General features: G+C 35.0%; 2 protein-coding genes across 5 annotated transcripts; one reads left to right on the forward strand and one right to left on the reverse strand.

Annotated features, from left to right (window-relative positions):
* Window positions 1-503: 503 nt before the first annotated feature.
* On the reverse strand, window positions 504-10,363 carry LOC110816930 (cyclin-dependent kinase C-1-like). Its single transcript, XM_022045300.2, has 12 exons — window positions 10,028-10,363; window positions 7,094-7,175; window positions 6,765-6,855; window positions 6,646-6,675; window positions 6,377-6,486; window positions 6,192-6,264; window positions 5,986-6,106; window positions 5,639-5,756; window positions 2,691-2,830; window positions 2,498-2,555; window positions 1,411-1,481; window positions 504-1,324 (listed from the first exon to the last, which is right to left on the reverse strand). The coding sequence occupies exons 1-12, from the start codon at window positions 10,135-10,137 to the stop codon at window positions 796-798; spliced, it is 1,533 nt and encodes a 510-aa protein (XP_021900992.2). The 5' UTR covers window positions 10,138-10,363; the 3' UTR covers window positions 504-795.
* Window positions 10,364-12,076: 1,713 nt separating this feature from the next.
* LOC110816866 (Polynucleotidyl transferase, ribonuclease H-like superfamily protein) lies at window positions 12,077-21,789 on the forward strand. 4 transcript variants are annotated; one of them, XR_015818897.1, is made up of 9 exons: window positions 12,077-12,262; window positions 13,879-14,010; window positions 14,885-14,961; window positions 16,519-16,600; window positions 16,743-16,798; window positions 19,898-19,984; window positions 20,826-20,930; window positions 21,128-21,277; window positions 21,344-21,789. XR_015818897.1 is itself a non-coding variant. In XM_088219194.1 (8 exons), the coding sequence occupies exons 1-8, from the start codon at window positions 12,139-12,141 to the stop codon at window positions 21,395-21,397; spliced, it is 717 nt and encodes a 238-aa protein (XP_088075320.1). In that variant the 5' UTR covers window positions 12,077-12,138; the 3' UTR covers window positions 21,398-21,789. The 4 variants fall into 4 exon arrangements, 3 of the variants coding, with proteins under 3 accessions (XP_088075320.1, XP_088075319.1, XP_088075321.1); XM_088219194.1 differs by lacking the exon at window positions 21,128-21,277; XM_088219193.1 differs by lacking the exon at window positions 21,128-21,277 and having other exon boundaries at window positions 12,078-12,262; window positions 20,840-20,930.
* Window positions 21,790-22,115: the final 326 nt, after the last annotated feature.

The following is a 22,115-nucleotide window of genomic DNA, read 5'->3' on the forward strand; positions in this document are numbered from 1 at the left end:
AGGGTTGAATCACCTCATATCTACTTGTTCTTTAAGTTTTCATGATTCTCTTTACGATGGATCCTTTATCCTCTGGTTTTGCATTGTATTAGTTCTCTTTCTTTCTAATAAATCTTCTTTTATCTAAAAATTTTCTCTTCTTTTCTCATGGAAGGAAGAGTAGTGGAATTTAGTGAGAAAATGATTATAGATTCAAAACTCAGTGACGGTGAAGCCAGTATACAGAGAACTAAGGAAATTTCCGACCTAGGAAGAAAGTTTTGCACGCGAAGACATATTATCAGGTATGATTGTAGAGTAAAAAATGAAGATGAAATTGAACCTTATTAATTTACCAGTTAGATGTGTAAATATTTTATATACGAGTTAAGACTTGGCACCGTTGGTAATAGATTTTTTGCTCAAACTCTGAGTTTCAAAATATTCAATTTCCAAATGTAGTCATTGTTTAAGGCTCTCTCTTCAATTAGAACTATGGCCAAACAGAATGCAAAACCCAATAATTCTGGTGCAAACAAGAAGACAATGTCTTAGAAGTAAATGTTTTTGGGAACAAGCCAGGAAATTGGCTTCATGATTACATCATCTAGGTCAATGAAAGGTAATGTCACACCCTCACAAGGTATAGTATAGGTAAATATTTCTACAGATACATGTTGCAGATGATTATTGTTATTTAAAAAAAAAAAAAAAAAAAAACCAAGATCGTCATCCTCACAATATCTCAACTTTGACCATTTAGTTTACATGTCTCCTCTCCAAAATACCATTAGATACAATCATCAAAGTGTGCCACTACTGCTGCCAGCCATACTGCTGATTCCGGTTTCCACTCATCACATTCGACCCACGACCAGCACCAGAACCACTGTATGGACCCCCTTGAGAATAATTAGGAGCATTGGCTCCATACCCGCTACCCCCTCCACCTCGGGGACCTGCACCTCCCATCCCACTTGAACCATATGGTGGGCCTCGATTTTGCGAGGGATATGGTCCGCTACCTTGACCTCCCCGGTTAGGGTGATTATATCCTCCACTATTTCCACCCTGTGGATATCTCCCTGGCCCTCCAGAAGGTCCACGAGGCTTTGCATAATGGTGGCTTGGCCCTGCAGCAATTGGAGGTTGAGAACCATGCATGGTAAGGTTTGGTCCTGGCCGCATTTGCCCATGTGCTTGCCCTGTCTGCTGAATGTTTGGAATGCGTGAATGTTGCTGAGCATGCTGTAGTTTTTGACGTTTAACATTTTCTTCATGTTGTCGTTGTTGCTGTCGCTTTTTCTTAGTTTGAAACTCATGCGAGGCCTCATATTTGGGTAAACTGAAATAAACCATATAAATGAAGGGCTGATAATTTTTTTTTTTTCTAAATGTGACTTATGACATGAAAGAAAGACAGAACCAAACCTCTTGGGGTCACAAGGCAAAGGATCAGTCCAGAAATACTCTGCATCAAGCGCATCCTTAGCAGAAATTCTCTATTTTCGTATTGACCGAATGGGAACAAAAAGGCAAGTAATGTTAGGAACATATATTTTAAAACCTCTCGTATCGTTTGCAGATATTCTCTATTTTTTTTGTGACCAAAAGTGGGAACAAAAAGGCAATTCCACCATGCACAAATGAATTGTCAATTATGGAGTTAGTTACTCGTGCTTTTAGTTCAAAATAGCCTTTAAAAACAGATACGATAACAAATTATTAATCTATTTTCCAATTGACTTTACCTCATTCGTTCTCACAAATAACTACAGTAAAAAATACAGAATCTGCTAAAAAGGAATCAAAAGGAAATATAAAATATTATTGCCTAAGGAAAGCAAGTTCTGGTACATATAAAGTGTAACGAATTATTTTCATTCTTGCATGCTGATGTACCTAAGAAACTTGAGTTAAAGTTTCTGCTTCCAAAAAGCAGATTATCAATATTTAACCATCATTATGAAATTCAAACAACATGGTGAAAGTAAACTAGATCTTTCACACTATGATAAAATGACACCTCAAAATTTCTTCACTTAAGGGATAGGCCAATGAAAAATTTTGGTGTGACCAGCAGCACATCTTATTCTGATTATCTATTTTTAAGCGAACTTAGTCTGTAGATTCAATATTGCAAAAATGTTATTATCATCATTCCTTCCAGAAAGAACATATATAGTCAAATTTTTTCCGTCCCCTCAAATTGAATATTATTTCTTAAATATAATCTGTTTTTTCCCCAGTAAACTATAAATTCCGACACTCTGTTAAATTATAATCTGTCTCAGTTTATTTGGTTCTCCACAAGAAATGAGAGAAAATGTAATCAATCAATGTTATGTACTAGTTAAACTTCATAAGTAAGAGAACGTATCTAATTTCAAAAGGTACCACTAATTCTTAATCCAATTCAAAAATTAGATCTAAAAGAACAGCTAGAACTACTACAACTTCTAATTTATAAATTGGCAATATGAACTAAGGTGAACAGTTACATCTAATAACATGATACCTGAGAAGGATCAAGAGTCAGCATTTTTTCCAACAACTCCAGAGCATGACGATCAAAACTACAATGTAAAAATAGTAGCATAAGTCATGAGAGGGGAAGTAGATAGAAGGGACAGAAAATAATTACTCTATCTCAAAATTTTTAAATCATGCAAATAAAAAAGCATGTCAAGGCTGCAAGTTGCGTTACTTACTGCCTAAAAACCTCCCTTAGACGTCTCTTCATCGGTCTTGTTGGCTTGAAGTTGTTATACCAAGGAATCTTTGAAACACCAGGCCAGTTGATTTCGTCTGGGGCTCCACAAAGCTCAAAAATCTTATTTAATTGTTCTGGCTAGTACAGTTACAAATAACACATTATATTACAGTCTTGCAAAAGAAGTTAATATTTTGATCAAGAAAATAGTTTCATTCCAAATAAAATTCTATGAAATAGAAAAGTTAAATATATCTGTATTGTATGGATTGGTACTTCGCTAAAATGGTGCTCTTTGGTCATCTTCTTAATGATAAAATCTTATTCTATGAAATAATGTGCTACATTGAGGCCCATCTCCCTCATCACATTCAGCATCCTTTGGGTCATTTGACAGAAAAGGAACAAAAAAGCTTTGAAGACAGCATCCTCTCATTCATAGAATCAGAGAATTTTTTTTGGAACTATGCATTTCTTTAATGATCTAGGAGACCTAGTTGCCATTTTGATTCACATTTTTTTAGCAAATATTTCTTGCATACTAATGGCACCTCTTTGGTGGAAAGTAAGTGCCACTACGCCTTTTTCCCTTTAAATACTTAATGCTATGGACCCATTTGGCTTGGCCTAGCCTGGCTCATACCATCCTCGGTTGGGGAAACTACTGGGCCATCTGTCCCATTTCACATCTCTGCCTCAGGGCAGGAGAAGAGCATTTTGTGCAAAATCAAACCGAGATGTGTTATCAACATTTTGTCCAAGCCCAGTTTTGCGGGTACCTAGGGGAGTGTGGGAGGAAGGAGTCTGGGGTATCGTACAGCTGCCTCTGGCATTCTTACCACAGCGGGTAATTTTGAAATCTGAGGTTTTTCTCTTCCCGTTTAATTTACTATATAGAGGAAACAACGAACCTCTACGAGAGAGTTCATAATTGCAGGAGCTATCATATTATATGCCAGTCAAACAAGAAATACAATGTACTGAAATCCAATATCCAAACGATCCCCTTTTGTTACTGAAATATAGATTAAGAATGTTTGATTCAAAATTTCATAGATGGGATCTATATAACACAATAATATAAAAAGGACTTAAATACCTAATTGATCCATATACTATTCAATTTTTGTTCAAATTGGCCCCTATGATATTTTTGTCTTTAAATTAAACCTGAACTTTCAAAACCCGCTCAAATGAGACCCTTTTCATCATTATCATGTAAGTCTATGTCACATGACCGATTATACTAACATAATATAAAATCTAACTTATGAGATACCCATGTGGCAGCCGCGTGTCTTTCTTCTCGAGCTCTCCTATTCTTGATGCCTCATCCTCCGCATGACATCTTTAATATTGCCACAGTGTATTCTCCCTGCACCTCATGTGGCTGCATCAGCTCCTTTACCCTCTCCTCAGTCTCCGACACTGGTGACCCTGCTTTCAACCCGCCTCCCCCCCCCCCCCACCCCCCCGCAACATGAAGCGCCCATCCCCTCGACCCACACCTGTCACTCAACTCAAACCGAAGAAACTCTTCTCACAATTACAAGACGTCAATCTATCCCTACTTGCCTTCTCCAAGGTTTCCCTTCACTTCACTTCATTCTCTAACCCCACCCACGCCTCAACCCCTATTATTCAGTCGCTTTATTTCAGATAGGGACTCTTCCCTTTTGGATCCTTCATCTAGATCTAGATTAGACAAACCCACAAATTCCCTCCAGATAATGCCAGAATAGGAGCTTCTGTGTTGTCGCTGCAGCCACCTTGTTTGAGGAGATCTGTGTACGAACTGACTCCATTGCTCGCTAAGACATTTTTGTTTTCTTTGTTGGGGTAGATGGCCTTCTCTGTTTCAGCTCCTTGAATTAGTGGGACCTTGCAGATGCATTAGTTTCCTTAGTCCTCAGGTAGTCTCATATTCTGTCAATTACATTGCTTCCTGCCCTAGATGGAGCAACAGCAATAGCTGCAAACCGAAGGGAAAAGGGAGAGAGTTTTGGAAGGGGAACAGGAGAAAGTCTCAGCTTTAGCCTAATCATTCTTTGTTTCTCTATTTTGTTTTGTTAATCTTTTTTTTGGAGTAAAACTGTAAAAATGTATTAAAGAATCGATGGTATCAATGGGGTACTGCCCATGTACATAATATTTGCAAGTTTTGCAAATATGCTAATTTTTTTTCTCTATTTTGTTTTGCTACTCTTAGTATGCTAATTATAGCTTGACAGTTAATGAGAAATGGATTTGACAATTCCTAGTGCAACAAGATGATCATAGGTCACACGTTGTAGGACTTTGACATCAATGGCATATGCAATAACAGAGCTATAAAGATTGATGTGGGATGTCTAAAGGGCATTGTAACGGCTTGCCAAAAGTTCTGGACATTGGATGAAACTTAAGATTGTGGAGCTAAGATCCATCTTCACGTATCAAAACAAATCCCATAGAATCTTAGGATTGTTTAGGTTTTAACGTGTTCTAGGGCTTCTAGCTTTCAAGGTTGAGATGACGAAGTTGACAGAAGAGATAGAGGAGAAAGTGACTAAGGAGAACACGCTCTTTGGGTTCCAACAATGTGTTTGCCAACTGTTAAAGCCTTGCCAATGTTGTAACCACGTGGCTGCCATGTTGGTAAGGCTTTAAAAATTTTTGCCATATGACCACATATGCAGCCATGTGGCAGACAACTTGATGAAAAAATGAAATCTTTATGTAAGGTTTCTTATCTGAATAATTTCAAATGACCAGGGTCTATTTCAAATGACTTGTACAGAGAGCATTTGAATATTTAAGCCTTTCTTTAAGCTTATGATCAATAATCAGTCTACCAATTTGTATCCTGGCATCACTCAGACTTCAGCCATATAAACTACAGACAGATAACTTACAAAGCATATATATTCTTATTTTTTTGAAATAACACAAAACATAGATATTCACCTCATCTTTACCAGGGAAAATTGGTTTCCCATGCAGAAGCTCAGCAAAGATACAACCAACAGACCACATATCCACAGCTGGACCATACTTTGTCGTTCCGAGTAACAATTCTGGTGGTCTGCTCAAAAGAAGATGCAAAATTTCTTGTTTAATGTTTATTTAGATAGTAGGAAATGTGTACACTACTCAAATGACAAAATTTTTTTTAACTGTTTTTTTTAAAAAATAAAAAAATATAGTATATATAAATAAGGCACCAAAAAAAAAAGGGGTTACCAGCCATGTACAAATAATTTTTTTAACTGTTTCGAGCTGGATTCTTTATATAAGGGATTAGAACCATTTACCTGTACCATAAAGTAATAACACGATTTGTAAGGTTCCCGGTGTGATCATTTGAGAAGGATCGTGCAAGTCCAAAATCAGCAAGCTTGAGATTACCCTCATTATCTATAAGAAGATTAGAACCTGAAGCACAAATGCAATTGAATAATCTTAGCTTGGATTAATGATGGCAAGGATTCAACAAAGACATAGTCTTCCTTTCATTGACCTTTGATATCACGATGAAGAACTTGATTTAGGTGACAGTAATGAAGTCCCGTCAAAAGCTGCCTCATATAGCACTATACTAAAAGAGGATAATAAGAAAAGGAAAATATAAAAGAGGAATGGTATGCTGACAGCATATTGACTTAGACCCGAAATATGAAAGCATAGTTATCATGAAGGTGATACCTTAATCTGTGGAACTGAAAATCTCATCCCAGGACGATCAGCAAGACCTGTCAAATCATGGTCCATATACTCAAAAACCATGTAGATGCCACCTTTATACTTGTTACCATCTGCAAGCAATGCAGCTTTAGTAAGATATACCCTGGCCAAAATCATAAAACAACAAAACTATGACATTTGATTCAATAAAGTTATCTGGAAATCATAAAAGGACAGCAACATGCTTAAGCAATGGACTATGCTAAAAGCCACACAAGCAGACAACTTGCCTGGCCTACCCTGCTCATCCTTCTCAGGACCTGTAAAATTAACCCAAAAATTTGTAAGTTAAGAAATACATACCAAGGTAAAAGAACATGCATAGACAAAATTAGTTTACAAAAAATACCAGGAGAAGTCACAATCTCTTTCAACTTTATTACATTCTCATGATGCAACTTCTTTAAAATTTTGATTTCGCGTATAGCAGTTATTGGGAACTGCACAAAGAAATGAAATAAAAATACATTTCAGAAGAGAGAATCATTAATTTTAAAGAAAAAGCATAAAACTCCGTACCAACACGCTGTATCCTATTTCTTGCTTTTGCCTCTAGCAAGAAAATGTAAATGGTGCACGAGAGGTATGGCAAAAGAAGATCATAGTGCCTTCTTCTAAGTAACATATATTTTAGATCAAGTAGTTAGAAAGACGCTGGCAAAAGGGTAAAGGACGTACCCCCTCTCGCTCATTATCCATTCGTATTTTCTTCAAAGCAACAATTTCACCTGTCTTTATTTCTCTGGCCATGTAAACTTGACTGCAGATATGGAAATAAACAAGTCATTGTTCCTCCAACATCAAGAACTATGATGAGATATATAAGATGTTAATACATCACAAATTGAAGCAAAAAGATTTTTCTTTAGTGTTTTCTTATGGTAAAGAAACTAATGACCATACATCATAAGTTGAAGGGCATAGCAAAATAGCGCACCACAAATCATGATCAGGAGCTAACAATTAAAAACTAGATGCTGATGATAGAAAATTGGACTGAACAACCATAGGAAAATAAGCTACACGAGAAGAGGTTGCTAATACATGTGATGAAATAAACTGACCACCAAAATAAAGCTTAAAATATGTTAGTTTCACAGACCAATGCATGTCATATATGATGCGACTACAATATTCCATCATCCCGTCCCAAACCAGTTGCATAGAGATATTTCAATCAATGGTAATATAAGAAAATTATATTATGGAATTACTTAGGCTAAAGCCATAAATACAATAGAAAATAAGACAAAGAACGTAAATCATATTATCTTAAAGGTTGGAAGATTGTTGATCTACCAGTTGGTCTATTCCAACTCTTAGAGCCAGACAACGCATAAGCTTTTTCTAATCTTAAAGTGTATGGTTGTATATAGAGCGTATGAGTTTCATGTTACTTACATCAAAGTAAATTAACTATTTGAGAATGAATTTTAGGAAAGCTAACATGCATTCAGCATCAGAAACAGAAGATGAACTTCCTGCCATAACTTTCCAAATTAAATTCAATATGAATAAAACCTGAAGCAGCAGACTACTACTTGTTTCTGATTCTACTAATTTCTCAGAAAACCTATAAAAATCTAAAGTTTTGTTTCTATTAGAGCAATGTCTTGTAATTGGCAATTGTAAAATACAACTGTATATGTGTATGTGTTTGTAGTAACAATGGCAAATCTTTAATGGCACCAGACATGGATCTGGATGATTATCTTGTACATTCATCAACGCCTCAATTTCAGAAACATTCACAGATCTCATATAGCTAATAAAAACTTCTGTGTTATATTTGGTTCAATTCTCATTTCATTCCCACTTAATTACGACCTCTAATTTTCTTTTGGGTCAAGTTTATCCTAAAAAAAGAAATTTTCTTATGGGTCAAGTTGCATGGGAAACTCTCAGGCCTAGCTATATTGGATCTACACCAGAATTGGGAAATTATTATTTATGGCCCTTAAGTTGTTACAATTGTTTTGTATTATATTGCCTTATAATTTCTTTTGCTCGCTATAAGTTGAAACACCAGGAGGATGTATCACCCTCTCTTCATTCTAGTTTTCTCCTCTTTCCCTCAATAATACTTCTTCTTTTATCAAGAAAAAAAAAATTCTTATGAATCTTAACATTAGGATATTGTTCCTATGTTTGATCTCATCCCTCATCCCCACCCAGAATCCAATTCATAGGAATCGGATTCCTAATATCCAAAGAATTGAAGATGGAATGGGACCGAGATTAAACTTAGAAAATACGTCCTGATTGTAAATTTCAAGTTAATATGAAGATTGAGTTAGGATTTTTTTTTTTTGAAATAAAAGATTCAGTTAGGTATTAGGTGGGAATGGAATGTGGGTCAAACCATTCACAACCTTAGAGTCTGTTTCTTTGAATCCTAATCTGACCGAATGAATTGCATTCACTATCATTGCCAAAGGATTACTACGAAAACTAATTCATAACATTGAATTAGGCATTGGCAATGAGGGGTTAGGCAAAGCTATTTCTTTGAAAGAAAACTATAGTATTTTTTTTTTTTTTGAAATAAAATGTATAACATGTATATTAAATTATCAGCACCAAGAGGATGCCTCCCATTTATAATAATATTTACAAATAAGTTAGTATATCTATGACATTCCCAAAATTCTCAAACCTGTAAATATCATGACCCAAAATCAAAGAACCAAAATAATGTAACCATCCATCCCTAGTTTAAGTCATCTCTCCTTCTATCCCCTCAAAAGCTCTACTTTTCCTTTCTCTCTACACCATCCAAGAAAAAGTCAATGGAATAAGATTTACAAATTTTTCTTTTTACAAGTCCCCTCCCAAGCCCAATTCTCCTCCCTCACTGACCTGGCAATAACCCAACTTATCCCCAACAAATCATAGACCGTTGTCCAAAGGTTATATGCCACTGGGCACCATTGGAGAATTTGGTTAGAAATGGTGAAGTGTGGGTGGATCAGTTTCCAGCCAAGCAGATTTGGAAGGTGAACGTTCCTCCAAGAATTGCTTTTTCTTTGCATGGGAGGCGAGAAGAGAATGTATCTTGACCATTGATCAACCAAGGAGAACGAGTAGTAGAACCATGGTGAATGGCTGTTCTCTGTCTAAGAATGCTGCATAATTAGAGAATGTTTTATCTTTCCAGTCGATTTATCTTCAGTTGCATTTACTGACTAAATTGCTTCCTCAAAGTTCAACATGAACTCAATTATTTATAAGAAATTTTATTTTATTTTTTTGCTAAATTCCTCCATGAACTCGAAATTTCAATCATGGAAGCATGATATAGAAACTCAACCCAAATTTTACCACGAAAATCCATGTTTGGACAAACAAAATCTGGTTTCCATTCATAATTGAAGAGCCGTTCATCTAATTCTCAAAAAGGGAAATAACTGAACTTGAACTAACAAATTATAGCAAGTTCCGAAAAGGTAAACTTCACTCAAATTTCTAAACAAAAAATCAGTCATCCAAGGAGCTAAATACGAGATGAATTTGAAGAAGGAGATACAGAAAATTCGGAAAAGAAAAATGAAGGAAGAACCAAAACCTAAATCGAGAAAACAAAAAAAAAAAAAAACAAAGAAAGAAACACACCCGTATGTGCCCTCGCCAATCTGCTCCAATTTCTCGAAACAATCGACACTTCTGGATCCCCAAACTGGAGATTCGGTCACATTCAGCTGCCCGGCTGCTGCTATCGCCATCCCCCCCCTCTTCTTCGAAAATTTTCCAATTAACTTTCCAATACCATCTCCAATTTTTCTACCGAACCAAACAGTAAGCTCTACCGCACTCCAAATTGAGATAGAACTGCGTGAACCCCCCCTTCAATTGAGATCTGTAGATTCGATTCTATTCTTGTTTCATAGCACCCACACAACCTCTTCTGTTAGAAAATCTGATAAGAACGAATCCAACCAACCCAAAAGAAAAGTAAATAATTAAATGGATAAACTAATTTTAACTATAAAAATATCTTATTATTTTAGAAAAAAAATATTATAATAAATTATAAACAGTGAAAGTAAATAATAAAAAAAATTTAGCATAATTATATTTTATTTTTAATCCAAAAAAAAAATAAGCCAATAAATTTTCTAAGAACTTAAAAAATTTGGATAATTTGTTTAAAAAGTTCCAATAAAAATTTCCAAAAAGTATATTTATATTAGGTAATATATGAATTATTATAATAATATTCTGATATTTTTCTTGATTTTTTTTTTGGGTATAAAAATTATTTTTGTTTCATAAAATTTATAAGTTTTTAATATACCACCAAATTAATATAATATATATTTTTTTAAAAAATAAAACTCTTCAATAACATTTTTTTTCATCATAAAAGTGTTGAAATACTAATTTTCTCGTGAATGATAATTAATTTAAAAAAAATAAAGATTACATATATATATATACATGCAAATTAATTCAATAATATATATCCACTCAAATAATATATATATATATAGATTAATTTAATATGTATTATGTAATAATTATGTGAATCTTGGCTTTGACACCATTGCTTGTGATTTTTCTGATGAGATGAGAGGGTGTGGCTCCCCTTACCTACTCACCAAGCTTATGGCTTATAAGAAAACTTTATATTATCTCGTAATTTATTTTTTGAGAATACATTATAAATTAAGAGAGTTAATTTTAAATATAAATACTTATAAATTCGAACGATTGTAAAACCCTTTTAATTTTTCGTTCTGATATTTCAGTAAATTAAGTTAGAACGAACTGTAATAAAATAACTCATTATATTACGAGATTCTCACAAAATTTTTCGAATTTTTCACAATTTTTTTTTTGATATTATTGTTTTTCTTGTTCAATTTATATATTATCTCGTAATTTATTGTTCGAGAATGCATTATAAATTAAGAGAATTATGTCAATTTCAAACATAAATACTTCTAAATTCGATTATACTATCGACGATTGTAAAACTTTTTTAATTTTTCGTCCTGATATTTCAGTAGGTTATGTTAGAACGAACTGTAATAAAATGACTCATTATATTACGAGATTCTCACAAGATTTTTCGAATTTTTCACAATTTTTTCGGATATTATTATTTTTCTTGTTCAATTTATATATTATCTCGTAACTTATTGTTCGAGAATGCACTATAGATTAAAAGAGTTATGTCAATTTTAAACATAAACACTTTTAAATTCGATTATATTGTCGACGATTATAAAACTCTTTTAATTTTTCGTTCTGATATTTTAATGGGTTAAGTTATAACGAACTGTATTAAAATAACTCATTATATTACGAGATTCTCACAAAATTTTTCGAATTTTTACGTATGAAAAAATTATTTTCCGAACATTACTGCATTGCTTGTTCAATTTAATTGAACGAAATGTCATTTAAAAAAAATATATATTATTTTTCGTAAGTAAAATAATAACATATGATTTTAATTATATTTTAGTCAGTATAGTTTAAAAATAATAAGAATATAAGAACAATAATAAAGTATGTATAGAATTTCATTATAGTTTTTTTTTTTTTTTTAGAAAATTATATAATGCTATAATAATAAAATAATTAATTATTTTTTAAACTCTAATTCAAAAATGGTCAGTCTGTCAAAACACTATATTAACTGTGTTACGCATTATCAACTTATTAAATATCCCGTTCTCACTGCTTTCAAATTTGCGCCAAAGCGGAACCAGCAAACAATGGACTCCCTGTCAAATGCATTCTCTGTGCTGGACCTCGACGTTGAAGACGATCAAGTGCAATCTATCTTCTCCTCTGCTCCTGCTTCAGCTTCTACTTCATCTCTTTCATCTCGGGATTCAGGTTATGCATCAACGTTTCCGTTTTTTAAGTACCTAATTGCTTTCTTCATGCACTCTGTGTTAGGGTTAGGTTTGTGTTCTGTTTAACGCGGTTGTTTAGGAGTTCTCAATAACATCCTTTCGTTGTTTATTGAGTGAAGTCGTTCTGCGTTATTCCGATAAGAGAATTCGTCATTCGGTTATCAAATTTATTTGTAGAAAAATAGAGAGAAGCGGGAAAATGTTTTTGCAATATAGTTTAAGACATGGTGAATTATCTGAACTTTGTATGTTTTAGTTTTTTTTTTCTTTTTTTTATAATTATTATTTCAAGTAGCAGAAGGAATGAGCTTTATAGTATGATGGTTGTGTTTCACGTTTGTTTGCATTTGTAAGAATCGGAATTTCGATAGAGGATTGTGTGTCAGCTGATAAGACTAAAAGGTGCCGATTAATTTCCTATCTGTTACGGCTAACTAGCAATGACTTTAAGAGCTGGGGGTGTTTTTAAGAAACACGATGCGTGTTTAATGAGATATGAAAGTCCGTAATGGGCATTCTTGAAAGTATGGCTGCAGATCTCGTTGTAGGATTTTGGACTAGTAAAAAGCAGAAAAGCAATTGTGATAAACATGATATTTTCTCTTGAAAGTATGGTACTTTCTCTTGATTGTTTGGGTTAATTTCTTGGTGCCTACTTGTGGCAAAACTTTGGCAGAAAGGGTATGCTATATGGACAGAGTAGAATTCTGTATGTCAAGGTGCTTCTCAAGGATATAGGAGTAACATAGTTTAAATGATTGGTTTATTCTATTACCATTTAGTAATTTTTGAATAAAAATTCTTATCTTCAATGTTTTTATCTACCATAAGTTCAAATTCCTTTATACATTGTTGCTGGACCTCTTTTCTTCTTCAAATTTTAGACTGTTAGTAGAGAATAGTAGCATGTTGTTTGAACTAGAGATGCACTCTGCCACTTGGTATAAATCAACCTCTGAAATCAATGTGTTTTAACTTAACTTTGATTCTTCAGCATCCTTTGAAACTAATTAATCTCCCGTTATTTAACTCCGTCTCTCATTAAGTATTCTCTCACTGGCAAATTCTCAACCTTCTTTTCCTCTCTCTCTCTCTCTCTCTCTCTCTTTCTCTCTCTCTCTCTGTGTCTCTCTATATCTCTGTGTGTGTGTGTGCGTGTCTCTCCCTCTCTCTCCTCTTCATTAAATATGCCAAGATAGTTGAAATATTGGTTCAAAGGAAAAAGATAGGTCAGACCTCAATGGCGTACTGGATATCCTGATACATATGTTTCATTTTTTTTTTCTTTTCAGTGGATAAATGTGAATCATCAGTTTCTTCCCCCATTGTATTACAAGTGAATTCAAATGAAACTTTTACCTAAAAATAACTGCATATAATCTTCAATAAATATTTTATTAATTATAATAACTATGTTGGTTATCTGCACTCTGTTAATTTTTTTCTCTAGGGGGTACTTTGCTGATGATAGCTCATTTGGGGAGCCTTGTTAATGAGTTTGATTTCCCTATGCACTAATGCACCCTAATCTAAGCACGTAGACTCTGGTACTCTATAAATTAATGTCATAGTAATGATATTATTTCTTTGAAACAGTTAACCACAAAAGCAAAGTTAAGAGCGATGGTGATTTCATATCAGTAGAAAATGGAAAGCAAAATCAGCAGAATTTGGTGCCTTCTGAAGCGTACAAGTTACCCCTTGTATGGATTGACTTGGAAATGACTGGTATGCATATTTAGCTTCATAGTTTCGTTGTAGAAAATATAATTATTTGGTAAGCTAGAGAAATAAGGGGAAAGGAAATAGTTGGATAGTTATATAACTGTTCTTCTAGACTCTTGGCTATCCAGTCTTTCTTGTTTGGGAATATTAGTTGAGAAATCGATTTGCCAAATGTTGCCAAATGAGTCTTATTTTTCACATGCCCTACACTATAAATAGGCTATCAACTCACAGTTGTATTCAATTAAGTTTGAGAATCATAAAATTATAAAGTTTTAGTTTTCAACTATTTAGCTTTTTGTTAACCTTCTTGTTGAGTGAAAATTGATTCAACTTATCAAGGTAATTTTTTGTTGCATTTTATCAATTTCTTTTTGAATTGATGTTTAACTTTTCAAGTTCATACTTGTGTCATTTTTAATCAATTCAAATCATCATTATAGTTATCTTGATTTTCACTCTCTTATTGAGTACGGGTCAAGTAGGGAGGATTTATTTAGGGTTTTGAGTTTCTGGTTACTGATGTATATGCGAGGTTTTAGATTGCACTGTTCATCCCGGGTTCCACATTAGTATATGTAGGGGTTTTGATCACGTTAGTTGATCATGGGTTCCGCATCAGAAACACAAGAGAATTCTTTAGCGAACTTGCTTTCTTTTTGACGAGTTAATGAGCACTAGTTATAGACTTTGCGTATTTTGCATAAAGGTCATTCTTTCCATGACGGAGAAGATCTCGGGGACCTCATAAATCTTTGGCAAACTTCTTTTTAATTATCTTCCTTACACAGATAGAGGTCCCTTGATGTCTTTTTAATTATCTTTTAACGAGCCTTATGCACACTTTTTTTCATTCCTTTCCTGTGCTATCATGCAGGTCTGGACATTGAAGTTGACCGAATATTGGAAATTGCTTGTATAATCACAAATGGCAGTCTGACCAAATCAGTGGAGGTACTTATAATTTTGTTAGTCTAATGTTCAGTATCCTTGTTTTCCTTCTTAATATCCTTGTTTTGACTTTGTGACTTGTTTTATTTTTTTATGTTTCCTCTTATATCTTTGCATTTGCTTCTCTTGTTTATTATTTCTTTTTTAGCAATTGCCTTTACTTCTATCACTACATAAAAGCTAGAATATCTTTGTGTTTCCTTGATTAAAAAATCAATTTTGTTATATTTTACATCCGCATATCTGCTGTAGAGTCTCAGCAATATGGCAGTGGTTAAAGTTTCAATTTTGTTTAACAAACCATTGCATGTTATAGGCATTTAAAAGATGTCCTCCACTAACGATGTATATTAGTTTATCCGTCAGAACTTTCTGGGTGTTGGAAATGATATTGCAAAAAAATTAATGGGAAAATATTTTAAAGCTAGAAGACTGTTCATTTTTAGTTGCTGGCTATGATATGTAGGCTATATCTTTGGTTGCTTTTGGTATAGTTCAATTATTGTCAAACTCACACTTAATACAATCTCAGCGATCGTGAGTGTATTTTATTTGCCATTTTTTGAATTTATAAGGTCACTGTTTTCTTTATTGCCTTTTGGTTATATAAAGCATATGATAACAAGTTTGAGGGATCAAGGTGTCAGGTCATTTTTCTTATAAGATCAAGTTGATCACTTGGATTATGCGCTTTCTTATTTCTCTATGAACATTATGTCCTGAACAAATGAACTTTGTGAAAGGTGTGAAATTTATTTCTAAGTCTATCTTCTTTATGTTTAGAATGTGAACTTATCAACAAATTCTACATTTTTTACGGATTTCATTTGTTCAAACACAGCTTAAGTTTCAACAACTGAACCTTGTTTTCCATAACTTATACTCTAGCTGATTATTCTCACCAAAAGATGGCTTACTAGTGATGCATGCATTTTATTTGTCTCTTTATTTTTTGGTTCCACATGGTTTACTCAGGTGGTACTGTCTGTTGAAAAGAGTTTTTCATGTGGTTGTTGCCTTGGAATGTTGGCGACTATATCACAAAGAACTGAGGTTTAGCGAAAGGTTTATTTTAAACCTATATAAAGTTTGCGTTGCATGTATATATTGGAGAAATAATAAAGAAAAGATTGATAGTCTCTTTATATGTCGTTATATGTCACCTCTACAGCAATCAATGCCAGATTATTTCAGTATTCATTTTTGAAATGTAACTCCATGTTAAACAAAAATTTGGATTTTTGAACAGCATAAGTCATTGATTTGTCTATTCATTTTTGTGTTTCAGAATGTCAAGTTAAAAATAAAAGTAATTTTTATGAAGAACAACGTTAGATTATGAAGGCAGAATAACTAAGAAGTTGAAAAACCTTTTGAAATGAAAGTAAATTTTATGAAGAATCTTGCATTTGAAGAAGTTGCAAACCTCTTGTTTTCAATCTGTTATGTGAAAAGTGTTCTGTTATATGAAAATTGTTTGCATTTCCTATTTTTCTTGACAAAAGAGCATCTGTGTCATATGATAAATATGTGTACAATTACAAAGCATCCTATTTTCAGGGTCCAGATTTGGTTATCCATCAAACTAATAACTGTTTGGATAAGATGGGAGAATGGTGCCAACATCATCATGCAGCCAGTGGTACGAGTTGAAAAAGAAATAACAGTTTTAATTTACCATGATATATTGATTGAAAGCAAGAAGTCAATTCACTATTATATGTTGTCTAGGCACCACTATAATGATGAGGAACTACTATTAACACTTCAAAATTACTATTTAGGGTTGAAGAAGAAAGTGCTTCAGAGTACAACCAGTGAAGGAGAAGCTGAAAAGCAGGTATTTAACAAGATTAGGACTCCCTTTTTCTGGGTCTATTTTATCAAGTTTTTGGGATCAAACCCATGTTTTAGAACAAGAAAAAGGGAAGATAGAGTTCAGTACTTGTTTGGTAATAATAACTTTTGGAATTTTGTTTTCAGTGACGATAATTTTTTTTTCATGTCCTAGATGACTGAAATTTCCATTTGGAAAACTTTCACTTTGATAAATGTTACTAAAACTCCAAACTCTTGAACAAAAGCAAATAAAGCCTATTTTTACAAATCTAATTCCTAAAACAAAGTCCGATAAGTTTTTATGTTGGTTTCCACATCCGGAATTGTAAAGAAAGTTCTTCAATTAAAAAAGAAAAAAGCAAGAGAAGAAAAGCTCATAAAAAATTTTGATTGGTCGGCAGTGCTGAAAATAAGTCATCTTCCCCAAATAAAAAAAAAAAGACTGTTATTAGGGGGAGAAAAAGAGAAAGGTAGACAAAAAGGGAGGACAAGGCATGCTCATAAGGAAGTACAAAGAGATAAGGAAGAGTCTTCAGTGCAAGGGGGCAGTCCAATTTCTTTCAAAGTACATAAAGAAAGCCATCAAAAAGACCCCAGAGCCTTATCCTATAAAGGCTATGTAACGGCCCCGGAAATATTAAAATGAAATGAGTATTTAAATATATCGAATGCGGAAGCGAGATCAAAATTTCAGTTAACATCCCTTACACGAAAAACCAAACAAACGTACTTAAAATATAAAAGGTTAAACTAACTAAGAAAGAAAACTCGAAAATAAACTATGCGTATGACTACAGAGTCTCTAGGCATCCCCTTCGTCGTCCTCCTGCGGAACGGGCTCGGGAACCATGTCTTCCTGATCTGAAATGGTTAATTAAGGAGTGAGCTACACTAGCCCAGTAAGAACATCACGATATCTCACCGTCACGGAGATAAAGGTGGGTAGAAAACCACAAAAAGACCAATGGAGCATAATTTACAACAAAACCTTTTATCAATAATAAAACTTTTACCATCCACTTACCTTGGTGGAATTTATGAAAACAATATGAGAAAAACAATAACATTATCATAATCATTGAATAATCTAAGTTGTAAAACATAACACTTATCACGCCTCTTGTAATTCAATCATTGTACAACATATCTTTTTTTTTCATTTACCAGCCTACTAGTATCCGTGGGGGTCCATAGGGGTTCCGCTACCCGTTAACCTTTAACATTCATAATCAGTTTCCAGGGCCGTCCCCATACCCCGTCCGGTATGGGCGCCAAAACCATGAACCTCAATACCCCGTCCGGTATGAGGGTGAAACGGGCCGTCCCCATACCCCGTCCGGTATGGGCGCCAAAACCATAAACCTCAATACCCCGTCCGGTATGAGGGTGAAACGGGCCGTCCCCATACCCCGTCCGGTATGGGCGCCAAAACCATAAGATCTCCATACCCCGTCCGGCATGTGAGACCACAATCCCGGTAGGGTTCCCTACGGACCCGGTCCGTCCACCATCTCCCAGGATATCTAGTCAGGCTGACCCCCATAATACAATTATCAGTCTACACAATCTTTCATTTTCCTTTTCCTCAATCAGCATCATCAATTCACATTTAAACAAGCAAATCGTAATTCATACCAAACAGACAACATACAGTATCAGTTTTTCAGTCATTCAACCCATAATTAATAAAAACGTAGTACATGCACACAAATCTGTAAAATGAACACATCAAACCTCATTTTGCATTTAAAGCTGTAAACAGGCCAAATAACAGTAAATCATCAATCACACTAGACTCGGGCTCCATTAGCAACCTTAAGCAATTTCACACATGCGTTAATTCAAGAAATACCGTTTTATCATTTTGAACTTTAATACCGTGATAGGAAATAGGGTGAGGGGTCCTTACTTGTTTTCGGGATCCGAATACGATTCACAGTGCGCCTGCAGGCCGTCCCTAATTTTCCCTGAATTTTTCCTGGGGAACTGAAACACACTAACAGTACCTGCACGTGTTCCAAAAAAAATCCAAATTAGGCCCAGGGCCCCTTTCGGACCAAATCGCAACTCCGGCACGGCGGCTCTGCCGTGCTCCGGCGACGGCGCCGCCGCTGGCGGCGGCGAGTCGCCTCGGGTTGGCTGTTTTCGGCCGTTTTCGGCCGAATTCGGCCACGCTCGCATTGGTCCTTGTCAGAAAACAACCCTAGGGCCCTCGGGGGGGCCAAAAAATCACGGAAAAACGGAGCTTACCGGCGGCGGCGCTCTCGGGTGCAGCGGCTCTCCGGCGAGGTTCGTGTTTTGGTGATTCGGCTCCGGTCAACCTGTAGAGAAAAGAATGGTGATCACGGTGATATAAAAATTGCATCGAACGGAGGCCGGGAAGGGCCTCGTCGGAGGCAAAAACCGAGAGGGGCGCGGCGGCGCCGCTGGGTTTCGGCCGCGTATTCCGGCCGTTTGCCAGGGATTTCGGCCTCAATTTGGCCATAGGAGGAATCAGTGGAGAAAAACGAGTCGGGGGTATGAAATTTACCTCGATCGGCGGTCGGAAATTTCCCCGGTGCGGCGGCGAGTGGCGGCGGGTGGCGGCGGTCGACCTCTGGTTCGTCTTCTCCGGCGAGCGGCTGGCGGCTAGGGTTTTTGGTCTGGTGTGGAGGTTCTATTTATAACCCCTTACCTTTTGATCACAGCCGTTCATTTCGTTTTAATCTGGGCCGTTCGTTTTTGATTGAATCTGGGCCGTCCGTGCGTTTGAATCTGGGCCGTCCGATCGCGTGATTGATCTGGGCCGTCGGATCGCACCCACGCGGATCGCCAACGTGGCTCCTTTCGGAGTGACGCGATCTTGCCACGTGGCAGGCCCTGGTTGGCCGGGACTGCTGACCGGGCCTGCTGACGTGGCTGCTGACGTGGCACCTTTTTTTTTTTTTTTTTTTTTTTCCCTCCTCCTTTCCGGGTGCTACAGGCTATACCAGAGAAGGCTTTGCGGTGATCTAGTTTTTTAAACCCAATACTAGAATAATAGTAGATTTCTTATCGAATGCCTTCTTGTTCCATTTTATCTTTATTTAAAATTGCCTAATCTTGTGCTTCAATGTGGCAGGTTATTGAATTTGTCAAGAAACATGTTGGTGCTCATACCCCTCTTTTAGCTGGAAATTCTGTTTACGTGGATTTTCTATTTTTAAAGGTAAACAAACTATAATCTGTTCGGTATAATTTCTTTTGTTTGCACCTTATGTTTCAAACAGACATTGATATTTTTTTCAATGTTTAGAACTTCTACAGTTATTTATTTTTTAAGTTCTTTTTAGTTCTTATCCCTGAATTATATACTGTACACATTTTCTTCTTTTTCTGTATAAAAAGAGCGGAATTATACGCTGGAGATAAATTGATTTGGAATCTATCTATTTTCGAACAATATCAATATCAGTTATCTTTTATGATCCTTTCACTTGGCTTTGCTTGTTTTCATTTGAACTAACATTAGGTTTAGTTCCGTGTTAATTGGGAGATAACCACATAATCATTTATCTCTAATGTCTCTGGTCTACACCTGTGGAAGATTTTTTAAAGTCTGTCCCGTTTTTATTTCTCAGTGTTGAAGAAAACCTTGTCTCAAATTTATTCTTCTCCAGATTCTAAATGCATCTTGATTCTGGAAGGTACTAATATTTTGTGACTTTAGAAGAAATCAGCATATGATTGATTCCCATTCGTTAGAAGGATCCAATTCAAGTAGAGATTTTCGATTTGTACCGAAAATTCTGAACTGGATCCAGTGCAGTCTGGCCTAGTGCATTATATGACTTCCATAATATTCCATCATTTTAACTAGTTGGTTGAATTCTAAAATTGCACAAATAATATTGCATGGTAGATATAAAGTAAGTAGTGGTTTATCTAAGTATTCTAAGCCGCAGAAATGCTTCTGAATTCCCAAGCTGGTTGATTTTGTTAATATTGCTTGGAGGTATTTTTTCCTATATAACTTCTATTTATTTACTTGCACAATTTGTCCTAACCAGCTTATTCTTGGCAGAAGTACATGCCAGACTTGGCTAGCCTGTTCTCTCATGTTGTTGTTGATGTCAGTAGTGTCAGAGCTTTATGCATTCGTTGGTTCCCCAGAGGTAACAAGATGCACTATATTAACTATGCTGTAAATTTTTTTCTAGAGAAATTCTTTTCTTGTCTGCACTATCTAGATTACTAGAGCTCTACCTCAAGTCGAGCTTTATCTTTTCACTGTCTACAGAAATTTTTATCTGCCTTAACTTGATTACTAAATTGGTAGAAGTTCCCTTTATTATTACTATTGTTTTAACAGGTATTCAAGTTTAATCTGATGCATTACATTGGTTCCCATCTGATACATGCTTGACTTGGGCAATCCCAATTGTTTGGCTATCCAAAATCTTTGGGATTTCTGGTCGAGTGAGTTTGACTCGGGCAATGAGTTGCAGTTGGCAAAATTTAGGTAGAAAAGTTTTTTACCTCGATGAATTACTAAACATAGTTCATATATATGTTCATTGTTATGCAGATCACAAGAAAGCTCCGCATAAGGAGAAGAAACATAGAGCTATGGATGATATAAGAGAAAGTATTATGGAGCTCAAATACTACAAAGAGAACATTTTCAAGGCATCTAGGAAGTAGTGTTGCAGATTATGCGGCGGATCTTTTGTGATCTATACGGTACCTACCGTAGCGTTAGCAGTTTTGGGAGAGAGGAAGATTTGCAGTCTGTTCTTGATGGTGTTTTGCAATGTAGGTACGACATATATTATGACCAATGAAATGGTGTACAAAGTTCATTTAGGGGTTCATGTCTTAGCATTATACTTAGTATTGTGTATGACATGAGACCCACTATCACGTAAAAATTAAACTTGGGAATTGAATGGGTATTGAACTGAAAACAACAATTGTATTTATAAAATTTCCTTTTGACCTCTTTAAAGAAATTTTTAGCAGTGTGATTTAGTATATTGTGATGGTTTTTTTTTTTTTTTTTATAGCGAATGAAATCAGGTTCGGTATTAACTCATGGTTATTTCAAATAAGAGAATTTATTCGTTACAGAATATTTTTTCTGCTAAAATTACAATAGTTAATTAAGATGAAATTTAATTTAATCGTTATAATCTTACTAACATTATTAATAAATTAAGTGTTAAATTTTTTTAAATAAAGTATTATGAGTTAGTTTCAATTAGTGTATATTATACTTACAAAATGACGAATTATATATTGTTAGTGAAATTTGAATTCGTAATTTTTTTAAAAAAATTATTAAATTTTAACAATTACAA

Source organism: Carica papaya, chromosome 5 (genome assembly GCF_054855325.1).
Source record: "Carica papaya isolate Zhongbai chromosome 5, ASM5485532v1, whole genome shotgun sequence".
Taxonomy (NCBI): domain Eukaryota; kingdom Viridiplantae; phylum Streptophyta; class Magnoliopsida; order Brassicales; family Caricaceae; genus Carica; species Carica papaya.

Excerpts from the sequence above, each read along its gene's own strand:
- LOC110816866 (XM_088219193.1), top strand. The coding sequence starts at position 12,139 with ATGGACTCCCTGTCAAATGCATTCTCTGTGCTGGACCTCGACGTTGAA. Across the intron at positions 14,011-14,884 it reads GATTGACTTGGAAATGACTG|GTCTGGACATTGAAGTTGAC; the intron begins GTATGCATATTT and ends GCTATCATGCAG. Across the intron at positions 16,799-19,897 it reads AAGGAGAAGCTGAAAAGCAG|GTTATTGAATTTGTCAAGAA; the intron begins GTATTTAACAAG and ends TCAATGTGGCAG.
- LOC110816930 (XM_022045300.2), bottom strand. The coding sequence starts at position 10,137 with ATGGCGATAGCAGCAGCCGGGCAGCTGAATGTGACCGAATCTCCAGTT. Across the intron at positions 7,176-10,027 it reads ATTGGCGAGGGCACATACGG|TCAAGTTTACATGGCCAGAG; the intron begins GTGTGTTTCTTT and ends CCATATCTGCAG. Across the intron at positions 6,676-6,764 it reads AGAGATTGTGACTTCTCCTG|GTCCTGAGAAGGATGAGCAG; the intron begins GTATTTTTTGTA and ends TTAATTTTACAG.